Below are 12,920 nucleotides of genomic sequence, written 5' to 3'. Positions count from 1 at the left end.
TTGTATCCAACACTGTAATCAAAATAAAAAAGAAAAGCCGAGATATGACCATCAGTGAACTCACAGGAAACCACTGCTGTCTTTGTACAAATATAAACAATAAGCAGTGGTGGACGGAAGTATTTATATCCTTTTTACTTTAGTAAAAGTACTAATGTTACAAGTAAAAGTCCTGCACTGAAAATGTTTAATCAGGGATTATTTGGTTTGTTAGAATTCATTAAACTGTGAGAAATGACCCAGAGTGACTCCTTCACAATGCAATAGTCCAATTAAAAACAAATACAACTATTAAAATAATTAAAGCAAAAACCTTTGAACACTGAGTGCTGGAACCATGAAATATATGTAAAACAATTACTTAGATTTTGAATATTAAGGAAAAATAGCTTCCTATTAATCGACTAATTGTTCCTTGTACATTTTCATGTTTTGTTTGCAACAATCTTCATTTGTGAAATCAACCTAACAGTAAATTAAGCTGTCATGTAAATGCAGTGAAGTAAACAGTACCATATGTCCCTCGAGTAAATGTGCTTACACCACTGACAATAACAGTCATTTTGGTAGAAGCACCACTATAAGAATGTAACTTGTTACTAAGTTCATTTACTTTACTTGAGTATTTTTGTGCAACTTTATACTTCAGCTCCACTTTATTCTTGAAGAAAACACTTACAGTACATGTATTTACAGCTATTACTCTGCAGATTAAATAGTAAACCTGAACTAATACAATACTGATGCATTGCTATGCTGCATAAAGTAGTTCAATTAGCTCCAACTCACGCCTGGCACTGCTACTGTTACTTACACAGAGGATCTGATGTGTGGAAAAGTGAGCTGGCTCTTGGGGGACAAACCGATGAAGTACCCCGGCTGCAATGACTCCGCCACCTTTAGTGCTTAATGTGGCCTGTGGAGCAATCAGAGGACTTCTGTCTGTTGGTATAAGCTTTAGAGCATCAGGACATAACAGCTCTGAAATATAAGCTGGAGCTCAGCCACTTTACTGCTCAGAAAGAAATCAATACAGTCTGAAAGTCGATGCTCAGGTTAACTGGAAGATGGTGTAAACGGGGACTGATGGGATCAATGCATGATGGCATAACTGTAGTAAAAAGTAATCTTCTCATTGTTTGAAAATGCTTTATTTAAGTAATTAACTGACATGAAACCGTGATAGAAATGTACATGGATGACAGTGTTGGTGAAGGTATTGAAGCTATTTTTGCAGCCTCATTGAAAAATGATTTCTGTGGTTTTGTTTCTTGTCAATACATAATTTTATATTCCCTTAGTATTTATTCTTGTACTGTGTGAATGTTTATGCGGTTCAACCTGCAGTTTATCACGTGATATTTTGTTGATCACCGTTTTGTTTACATCTCTTCCAGGACACTCCAGCAGGGGGGATATCAGCAGATCCTAAAAACCAGGATCAATAAAGTGTTATAATATTGTTTTTTTATTTTTCATATCACAATAAATAAGTCCATGAGTGTCAGTCGGCTCACAACAACGGGAGTTCAGGAGCGTTGAGGAGCTCTTGTCCCAACTCTGACTGTCGTAGGGCGAAGAGTGTGATGCCTGAACTGTACGCTGCGGGGATCGTGATGTGTGTTAACTTAGCTCCATCTTCTTCCTCTTCTTGGCGCATCTGCCTCACTTGACCTAACAGGATGCAAGTAGGGAGGAAAACACTGAGAACATGTGTGCAAAAATCTGCATAAATAAAAGTATAATTAGCTGCTTCACCCTCGACATCCAGGGACTTCCAGCGCGGCTCGGATAAACTGGACAGACAGCAATCTGGCGCCAGTCTCTGCAGGACGTCTTCTCGACGAATCAGCAGCACAGATTCGCTGCAGAGTCTCTGGTGCAACTCTTCCTCGCTCACTAAAAACAGGAAGACAAAAAAATAACCCATAATGCATCAGTATAAGGAGACTCTCCAGGTGAAGTTGTGTCTCCGCCCTTACTCACCTACATCTAAAGGATTGGTCATGAAAACAGCATTTGGTGCAACGCCGAATATGAGCTGATGGTGCCAGGCGTCAGGCACCTCCTCTCCTTCGGGCACGGCCAGCTGCATGTTCATGGTTGCCACGGGTACGGCGCCGCTTTGGATCCAACGTGCGAGCCAGGGGACCAGTCTGACCAGCCGCCGAGGGTGGAAGTGGAAGAAGCGACCCATTACTTTCCCCTTACTGGCCTCCTCTGCTCCTTGGATGAGCTGAGCGTGAGTCGCACCTAAAAGAAGTTGATTTATTTAAACTCTAGAAACACAAATACTTATCAGATTTGACCCATAATGTCTAAGATCAGTGATTAAAGGTGTGTTTTCTTTTCCACTCAGAATCTCTTGCAAGTTAAAAACTGTCCAACAGCCAAAAAAGTCAATTACAGTCGCTCTGAGGGACGTAAAGCTCTTTGTCTAATTAAGGAGGGCACCTCTGAATGCCAGCTGTCACACCGGCAGGAAACCTGCGCTCATAGGTTCAAGAAGTTAGAGAGCCTCATTCAGTGGGGAAGTTATAGCCCCTGCTAGCATCTGTGACTCCTGACATAATACTGTCTGTGGAGGCAGGCTAAGGTATGAACCCACTCAAAGTCATCCTTTATGTTCTCATATTTCATTACCTGAAACGATGCAGAGCAGCTTGGCTTTGAGCTCACACCAGGTGTTTATAGACACACAAAGGGTTTCTTCTGAATCTCTGTTGTGTCAGCTTGTACACTCTTCATAATCTTAATTATGCGTTCTTTCTGTTCTGTTTTAATGCCTTAATTTAGAGGAAAAAGGAAAATTAAAGCATACGGCCGTACAGCAAACAGTTAAAAGTTACATTAATGTAAACGTGTAATATGTATCAATAGATTTGACTCTTGTCTCTCTCTGTTGTCAAAATAATCCAGGTACACACACAGCATTTTAACCTTAAAAACATGTTGACGTTGTACTTTCAGAGCAGTCTCATAGTCAAACAATGGAATAAATCCTTTCAAATGTTTATGTCCAAATTTACTGTAACTTTCAGACATTTGACATGATTTTCTTCGACTATAGGAGATGAAAATTAAGTGATTCATTTATTACCCTGGAGGACAGAACAAGATGTTCATTTATTGTCTCCAAAATATATGAAAAGAAATCATCAAATCATCCTGTCGATGTTTAAGGTTGAGCTTATTTAAACTACTTTATATCCTGGTGTGTAGTTTAATCTACAGTAATGCATGGTATTCTATAAGATCATCATATGTTTGGAAGGTCGCTGTTCTGTGAGAACCACACGTCTCTAAAAACTCAACTTTTCATGAGTTTAGAAGAACAGCCCTAGTAGTTTATTTATCTTAAGAAACTGGATCATTTTCACTTCACTTGGTTGCCACTGGACAGGACGGGTATGAAAAGGCGTGATGTGGTCTGTCCAGGTCTTGTATGTCAGCACATTTACCAGCTTCACTGCGGGACAGCAGGTAGTCCGGCAGCGGTGACTCGTTCCTCCTCAGGCGTGTTTGCACGCAGCGGTCTGCCTCTTCAGGGACCACGTCCACGCCGAGGGCCTTCAGCACATCCACCACCGCCGTGGCCCCGCATGCTGATGCCCCTATCTGCAGGGTCTGCCTCTCCAGAGCCTCCTGGATGGACCACAGCATGGCTTCATCTGCTCCTGACTGCTTCCCCTCCTTCTCATCATCACCACCATCATCATCATCATCACCTCCATGGAGCTGCTTACACACTGCCTCCATCTGAGAGCCTCAGCTGGGGAACAAAACAACCCCAGACACAACATCAATGTCCAGTGCATGTGTAGTGCAGCATTACATTTCAATAGGAGGTCAATTCAACCACTTAAAGGCTTCAAAACAACGCACACACACCAGTAGTTGTACTATAAAGCTCTTTTCCACTAGCATTTTAAAGCCCTGCTGTTGTAAATGGCGCTGTATTAACTGTGCTCAGCTGCGACCTGAAGTCTCTCTGTTGTTGTAAACTGAACAAACACTTTAATTCACTCTCATATTTGCCTTTATAGAGTTAGAACAACATTGTTTCCTCACCATCTCAGTGACAGACAGCGACAACAACAAACAAGCAGGGCGCATGCGCGAGGTTCTCCCTCTGTTCTTTGTTTACCAGCCTCACGCAGAGGAAGTGAGACAACTAGCGCCCCTACTGGCCAGATTGAACCCACCAAAACTACACTGACAAAGGATACAGATACCTACACTGGAGATCAACATCAGAGAACAAGCTATAGTGTCCTAAATGTTTTCCTAAAAGTGTCTTGGTTATTTTGTAAAACACTGTTCTAGTCGCTGGTACAGCCACAACAATAAATCCTTCAAATGTTGAGCAATTACATCATTTCTGAAAAAAATCAAGTGTTCATAAATTGTTCTTCAATTTTTGATCTCCAGTGTATACACGGTCGATTTGTTTTACGTATTGGCATAAACTTATTATATATTGTTTAAAGCACAATGTGGAAAAATTCTTTGCAGTTTTTGTGTATTTGATGTTTTTGTCCTCGTGAATCACTTCTGATCTAGAAAGGTGCTACATAAGCAATACTTCCAGGCTTGACATGAAACTAAATATCTCTTTATGTTAACATCCTTAAAAAGTGGTTGATTGATAAAGTAACATCATTGTTTAAGTGGAGATATGAAAGATTCACCATGGTGTTTTCATCCAGCCACGTCAAGGTGTTAATTTACAGCAAAGAAAGTGTTGATGCACAGACTGTGCTCAGCGACATGATTTAAATATGTTTTTATAGCAACATTATATATCTTTTCATCCTAATTATCACCGTTGCTCATAAGATTTTGCAGATTTCCTCAGCATTTCCTCGCCTGTGTAAATGTGATTCGTCTCTGTTACGCCCTTTCAGCACATACAATTTCATACATTCAAGTAAGACAGAGCAGATTTCTCAGGGTTTTATGTTTTCCATAAACAATTATTCATGTTGCTCTCACTTCTGGTGTTGAAGAAAATGTGTTGTGGATTCTGTTACTGACATTTAGTTCAGACAGCGCTGGAAAAAGATCTTGCACTTAAGTAGGAATCTCCAAAGTAACTAAATTTGTCAAGTATGAAGTTGCAGGAAATGGAAATACTTTCTCTTGTTTCAGGAAGACAAATGATCAAATATTTCATAAAACAAATTGCAAACATTTGAGAAAAGCCCAGAAAAATGAATTCAAATTTCACCCGTCCCCTTAGCCTTACGTTGTGACCCTTTGTAATGAAGTATTTTTACTGTATTAGTACTTTTACTTTTAGGATCTGAATACAGGACACAATCAAGACTCTGACAGTTTACGAGCAGGCCAAGAGATGTCAGTGTTGGTGCACTGGACTGCAGCAGGGAGCAGAGCACATGTGGTAACACAGATGATCAGTGGCGTCACACTTTGGTCGATGCGTGGTGCAACAGCCTGAGGCGAGCAGTGTGTCGCCCACGTCTGCCTTTATGTCACGTGAGAGCCGCAAACCTGACTTCTTTAGTTCTCCTGAGGCATAAAAGCTGTTTGTGAAAGGGCGAAACGAAGATGTTTTAAGGGGATATTTCCTTTATTTCCATTTTTAAGGTCAGAAGTTCAGAGCAGGTAGTCTTGTATTAGTTTGTCGCTATTTTTGTATATTTATGTATTAATATTTGCAGAACCTCAATAGATGTTCATTTGGGTCAGTATGATTTAGTGGAGCATAAATTAAACACACCAGACTCCAAATCATCCAAACAGGACTCCCACTGGAGAACAGTTTTCTCCCAATTATTTTTGACACAAATTATACAAACAGGAAACATTGGCTCTTCCTGGAAGAACATGAGAAGCCCAAGGAGGCCAAATTAGTCAAGCCACTGTACAGTGCCATCTGGTGGGGGAAAGGGAATATAAGAAATGATCCGATGAAGTCGAATTTTATGCTCCTGACCACCTTCCAGTTGATGTTTCCCACTGTGACGTTATCAGTGCAGGATCCGGGATCAGTTGTCAGTGTGTGGAATCATGAATTTCAGCCCTGGTTGGTATTCGTCCCACCTCCGCTCTCTCCTGGTTCTCCACATACAGCGACGGCAGCTGGAAGCACTACAAGCAGAGTGAGATTAAACCTGACTGGGCTCTCGGAACGTGACCCGGCAGCTGATATGAAGCATGTCAACAAAGAGACGAGGCAGGTGGGGAAAGTCTTCAAATGTCTGGGATGAAAGATAGAAGACGGAGCGGCTGTCTCCGTTTCTCAAAGGCAGCTTTCACCTCAACATCACCTCCTGCCATTTGCAGATGTGGAGAAGAGGAAGAGTTGAAAGCACCTTAGTGGGGTTTTCTTACTATGAAGTCATCACAGGGCTCGACTTCAACTCATCACACTTGTCAACAAATATAGAAATCAATATCTTTCTGAAAAGAGATATGAATAATGAATACTGCGGGCATGAGGGTGGATTGAAACGTGGGGTGTGTGTCAATAATTACGAACTGCAAAGCAAGTTGAGGTAAACCGAGAGCTCCTATCTGCATAGAGTGAAACTATAATAAAGACCAGCTGCAAATCACCACAGCAACAAACAAATATGGAGCAAGACTTGTGAAGAGGTTCAGACATGGCAGTTAACAAGACAGTGAACCTTCCCGTCAAAGCTCACTGGCAGGCAGCGGCTCAAGACTACAGCACAGAGCAAAGAAAGAGACAGAAACATCCTTAACACCAAATCCTCAAGCTCAGCTAACTGTAAATCAATCAGTCACTCATCAATGTTGCTAACTGAGTAGCATCTGCCTTTGTAAAGCGAGTATCTGCAAACAGCGGTTGAGCCTAGTTTTGTACTGAGGTGAACATAACAGCACCAAACTGAACTCGAACTGAACAACGCGGCCACTGTAACATTACTATGTTCTCATTACTGAAAATGAGAATTGTTGTGTTTTTGTTAGAATGAGCCTCTCTCTTCTTTGAACGCCGCCCGACCAACTCGTCTGACAAACAGGTCTGCATCTGCAGTTACCCATAACACCCTTCTCCGCTTAGATGTTTGTGTACACCTAAGAGCGCTCGTTAAAGCTTTACTCGCAGCTCTTTATGTGCCAGGGAATTTCTGGAGCAGCTTGCATCTCTGAAGAATGAAATTCTTGTGAATGAACATAAAAGGCTATATGTATCATCATTGATGTGACATTAGCATTTAATATTGTTCTAAATTTGTTTTTGACTTTGTCTTGCAATGCTATGCAATTTCTGCTCCAGTCTGTGAAACTGGAGAAGGAAGGTTTTCCCTCTGCAACTATACACTATTCACAGAATATACAGAATAAAGATGAACCATATTGATCATAAATGAGCTGCAAATGTGGTTTTTGAAATGCAGAACAACTGAAATAAAATTGTATATCTGGCTGCTTTAGATGCGACACAGTGGGATTAATCCAGTGGAGACCAACCTCCTCCTGGTGGATGAAGACGTAAAAGAGGACAGCGGCTCGGAAATTGTTTTACTTTGTTCTGATTTTTAAGAATGACTGAGATAACATATTTCACTACTCTCTTTTGATTGTTGCTGGCATGTATACAGTTCCGTACATTTTCCAATATCTTAACGTCTATTAAAATGAACAGCTGGAGGCCCTTTGAGATTGTTTTTTCTCTTATTACACAGGGTCCACATTCCAAATACATTTTATTTTGCTGTCCTCTGTTCAAAACCCACTCAGAAAGTGTCACTGTTGGTGATAGCTTGCTGCAAGCCTCCAGGTTACGACTGTCTGCTGCGAGCTGCAGAGTTCATACAGACACTTGGTGCTTCCAAGAAACGAAGAAACAATCAGAGACGGTGCTGGTTATGTGAAAGCAGCGTCTTAGTTAATCCTGTGATCTTTACCTTGCTGCCACTTACCAGATGTGCAGGTAAAAGAGGGGAATAGTGAATCTGTCAGTTGTGTACAGGCCTGTTGTCATCCCTTTGGAATAATAAGGGAGGCAGAGTCTATTTAAACACTATCTCCATGACCTCTTGGTGCACGGCAGCTGTGCAGGGATCTACAGGATTAACCGGCGCCTCTCAGGTAAGCTGATTCATAATAAATAGCAGCAACGCTTTGAAAATACCCATAACAGCACATTAGCATTGAAATGAGGTAGCACTCTTGTCAGCAGGTAGTTCTGGGTCACAGAGACAAACGTTGAATACTGCCGGAGGGACTTCAGCACACACTTGGCTGTCCCCTCCCCGGCCCAGTACGCCTACATTTCTAATGTCAATAGTGTTAACATCCTGGCTCGTTTGCAGAGGAGCAGGGGATGAATTTCCTTTAGAGAGCTGGAAGCCATCCATTTTGGACAGGCTTCACCTCAACCTCGCTTCACATTATGAGCTACATCCACGCCAGACTTCTCTACATACGCTGTAAAATTTAAGGGTCCTTACATAGCCTCAGGTGTATGAGATTTGTACCTGACATTGTTCACTTCAGCTGACTGTAAAACATTTCTTACTGTTCTACTTATTTTTATGTAGGCCATTACAGCAGGCGAGCACCAACCTGTCCAGCACTCATTTCTTGCTGCAAAAGTCCTCAGAATTTCAAAAGACAAGCGCATAAATAATCCGACATTTAGTCTCTGCGAGGCAGTGTTTTTTTGTCTTCTGTCAAACATATAATGTCACTCCAGGAAACATTTAAGTGGCAGCTCTATAGGGCTTTGTTCAAGAGTCCGGATAAGAGCAGAATCATGATCTGCCCGTAATTACAACTATAGAGGGAAACCTAGCTGGATCTGAAGCACAGTCCTATCCCTGCCAAGCTCCGCTCTCTTGGGTTATTCAAAATCCCATCAATGCTCTGTTCTCTCAAGTGTATGCTTTATAGCACAGATTGTTCTTTCAATGGCAAATAGAACTTTTTCTTCTTTCCTTTCTGTTCTTTTATTTAGGAACCTATTATGCTGTGCTCAATGAGATGGAGCACCTGGAGTGGCCATGCTGTGCATCAGCCACTTTTCATAACTCAGGATACAAAATAACATGAGACATTTAGTGCAGTTGATATATAGCCATGTGCGTTAATTCAAAATTATATACAACCAAAAACTAGTTGGAGAGAATACTGTATTTTTCCAGGGGACCGTTTTTTTCAATGGCCGTATTAAAAAAAATTAAATTAAAATCTATCTGACAACTTCCTGTCCAAACAAACACTTAACATGCTCTGTAACAGCTGCATGGCTCACTCATGAATACATACTTTAAATCGTATGCCACTTTCAATCCCATCACCACAGTATATTACTGTCAAATACTATGTTACGTATCAGATACTACTAAACATGGAGCACTTCCTTGAGGAGCCAAAGCAGTGTTTTGTCATTGTTAATGAATGTCTAAAATAGCTGATACGGAGCTGTTGTTTCGCGTTTGTGTGCAACGTTGCAAAAACTGCTTACTGTCCATTATCACCTATTATCATGTCTGATCAGGATTCAGCTCCCAACTTGCCGGACGAAGAAACACTCGTCTGCTATACATCTTCTCCTAACTGCAAAAACAAACTGTCCTTGGCAGATAATGTTCCATAAAGTTGCTCGAGCTGGCTGATTTTCCTCTCTTGCGAGACATTTGTCAGGTTTCTCTGACGCCGGGACAATGTCTGCTCCTCGCTCATATATCACAGTGTAAAGGTGATGAGTTCCTTTCTGAAGGTGTCAGCCTAAAATAGTTGCACTGACATTCCAAATCACACATGTGACATTCACAAAGGGAGAAGAAAACTTTCCATCTGTTAACTCAGAGCCCCCGCCTCAAAGCTGACATGGCCGAGCTGGCGTGGCGGCGGAGCCCTCACACACTGATATGGCAGATGTGACTGAAAGGTGCTCTTTCGGTGTGGACACCTGCATCAGGCAGCCTGGCATTAGCTCATGATGCCCGCTGTGGTAGCTGTCACTATAGCTGAGTGTCTCCACAACAGAATGCCATTTTCTGTGCTCCGTTTGTCCGGACGCCTGCTGCTCGGCCCGCAGTTTAGCCATCAACCCCTGACATTTATCAGCTTCCCTCTAGCCCTAGCTCCTCCAAAACACCTTTTCACTATCCAGGAAGAAGTGGTAAAAGTTCAGCGAGGCTTTGAAGTGGTTTATGGAGGAGGATGCACCAGTTGCCTGTTTTAGCTGCTCTGCCTGTGGAGAGTTTGGCAATTAGAGCAACAGATAAGGGCAGCAGGAGAGAGTTTTGGGAACATGGCCTGGCCACAAATGTAGTCTCTTTCTTGCTCTTGTCTGCAGTGGAGGCTAAGACTGATACAGCGCTGGTGGTTCATCAGCCTGAAGCGATCAATATTTACATCTTTTAGTGGCTAGTCCCAATTTATCCATATACTGACATGCAGAACCTTTTTTGTTCAGGCAGAAACTGCCAAGAGGATGGTGGAGATTGTCCCACCTGGAGATATAACACAGTACACCATCAACAACACGAGTAAAAACAGCACAGTACTTATTATCATTACTAGTATTTATTCATTACACTGCTGTTATATATTGTAGTATACATATTTTTGCATTTCTTATTTTCTATTATCTTCATATTGTTATACACTGTAATTTAATGCACATATTTTAACATATTTAACATTATTTCTATTTCTTTTTTATCAACTTGAACAACTGTAACACAACTAATTTTCCTCCGAAGATCAATAAAGTATTTCTGATCATGATTAAAATCTGCTTCTCTAAAGCACGCTGTATCTCAACAACAACCAGCGGAAAAAATTATTTAATGATCACCTTCGGACAGAGCCAGGCTAGCTGTTCCCCCCTGTTTCCAGTCTTTGAATGCAACTAAGCTAATCAACATTAGACTTGTCGCTTCTTCTCTCTCTCTCTCTCTCTCTCCTCTCTCTCTCTCTCTCGTCTCATCTCTCCTCTCGCCTCACTTCACGCTTCAACTCTCCAAGAAAGCAGAAATGACAAAGATATTTGCTGGGAAACTCTAAGGACCTACTTATATAATCAACATATGAATATGAAGCACTTGGGAATGGCGTGTGAGGGACCAAAGGCATGTAAATCACAGATATCTTAAAAGAGAACGCTGTACAGAGAATTCCTGCATGTTAAATCCTCTCTCGTTGCCACTCACCCTTTTGGTAAACATGAAGGGTCGCCTTAGATCTATTTCTCATCATGTCCTCCCCTCTGACTTCCTTGAGGAGCCCTCCGTGTTTTGAAGTGATTGGGCCTTAAAGGAACAGACTCTGTATATAACTGTTTATTTGTTTGTGTGTGTGTGTATGTGTCACAGAAAGAGAGCAAGGAAGAAGGCGAGGGAGCGCTTTTGAGGGCCCATCTCCCGATCTAGAACCAATTTCTATGCAAATGCTACGACCTGATTTGGAAGAAGCCACCATTGTTCGGCGTGGGCCGGCACGGTTGGCTTAAGGTGTCGTAACACTCAGCAGCCGAGCAGGCAGACACATAAAGCGTCGCATATGCTCGTTTTCCTGAACTGACAAACTCGCAGTGTGATGCATTTTAGTGCAGCAGCATGTGACTGGAGGGCAATACTTTACACAGCCGTGACAAACAGCTGTGGGGGAGAATCACACCTCGCGGGGGGACGCGGCCGGCAAACGAATCGTAAGACTGCAGGAAAATGTTCCTCTTAGTCAATGGGGCAGAAACCAGGGCGCTCATATTTCTTGGCCTATATATTGAAGCCCTGAAGCATCATTCAGGTAACGAATATCAGCATCTGCTTGTTGCAGTGTTTCCACAGCACCTTCCATCAAACGCTACAGGGGACGTAGCACAAAAACACGTGTGCCGTTGCTGTGAATGGGTGCTGGCCACGATGGTTAGCTTTTGTTGTTGTCCATAAAAATAGTGCTCAGCAGCTGAGTGAGCAACACTGCAGCAGCGCTATGTTTTCTTGACCGTATCAACCATGAAAGTGGAAGAGAGAAGGGCTAAAGGATTTCAAAAAGAATATATAAATAGATGCCAAAGGATTTGCTTCGAGATTTGCTGCCTCGCATTTTCATTCACTCGCCATCCTTCACACACTCCTGCCCACTCATTCACTCTCACACACACACACACAGGGAACTTCGTGGACTACAGAGGAGAGTGATGACCCCTATTTCACTTATGTGTTCCTGGATGAGTTCAGACACTGAAGGGAGCGTAAGCAATCTTGCCCGCAGCGCTGGAAATGTGCTGCCCTGCATTCGTTATGTGTGATTCTGAATTAAGCAGAGACTACCCCCCCCATCCTCTGTGGGGAAGGCCATATCACACCTTCAATAAAATATTCCTTATCACTATGCAAACATGCACTGAAGAAAAGTTCTGTAGTCTTGCCATCACGGCGAGTGAGAGGAGCCAGCTCCTCCACTTAATTACGTGCTCAGGTACTCTCGCTGACACATGGTACTGTAGATCAGTGGTACTCACAGTCCCGCTCAGGGCCCACTTGCAGCCTATGAAAGACTTCTGAGTGGCCCTTGAACATTTTCCAGCATGAAACATAATCTGTCCTGAGCTGCTGAACCAACTCTACGTACATGAAGATGACAGGATCCGTAATTAATGTTTAATAACTTCATCCACGGTTCAAATGTTTTTAGCACCATTGTTGAAATGGCTCTTGAGAAAGAGGGTCAATTTTCACGTAATAATCCACTTCATTATTATTTTAACAAATGTCGGTTTTGCTTCACTCCAACGCTGATTAATATAAAATAATTAAGCTTTTCCAACTTTTTGTTCTAAGCACTCCATGGTTACTTTGAAAAATCCTCTGGAAAACAGGAAGGGATGTGCTGGATGTTTGTGGAAGCAGCTACAGCAGTTTAAAATGAACTGAATCTTTTAGGGGCAGCTGACATTAAAACCCCTTATA

General features: G+C 42.1%; 1 protein-coding gene across 1 annotated transcript; it reads right to left on the bottom strand.

The window, feature by feature from the left end:
- Nucleotides 1-1,132: 1,132 nt before the first annotated feature.
- LOC118340043 lies at nt 1,133-4,152 on the bottom strand. Its single transcript, XM_035677889.1, has 6 exons — nt 4,072-4,152; nt 3,462-3,772; nt 1,987-2,253; nt 1,759-1,899; nt 1,518-1,674; nt 1,133-1,428 (listed from the first exon to the last, which is right to left on the bottom strand). The coding sequence occupies exons 2-6, from the start codon at nt 3,757-3,759 to the stop codon at nt 1,419-1,421; spliced, it is 873 nt and encodes a 290-aa protein (XP_035533782.1). The 5' UTR covers nt 3,760-3,772; nt 4,072-4,152; the 3' UTR covers nt 1,133-1,418.
- Between the last annotated feature and the right edge of the window lie 8,768 nt (nt 4,153-12,920).

This window comes from Morone saxatilis, unplaced genomic scaffold, assembly GCF_004916995.1.
Source record: "Morone saxatilis isolate NCDOM2014 unplaced genomic scaffold, NCSU_SB_2.0 Contig6, whole genome shotgun sequence".
Classification (NCBI taxonomy): domain Eukaryota; kingdom Metazoa; phylum Chordata; class Actinopteri; family Moronidae; genus Morone; species Morone saxatilis.
This window is presented reverse-complemented; position numbering and strand designations above follow the sequence as displayed.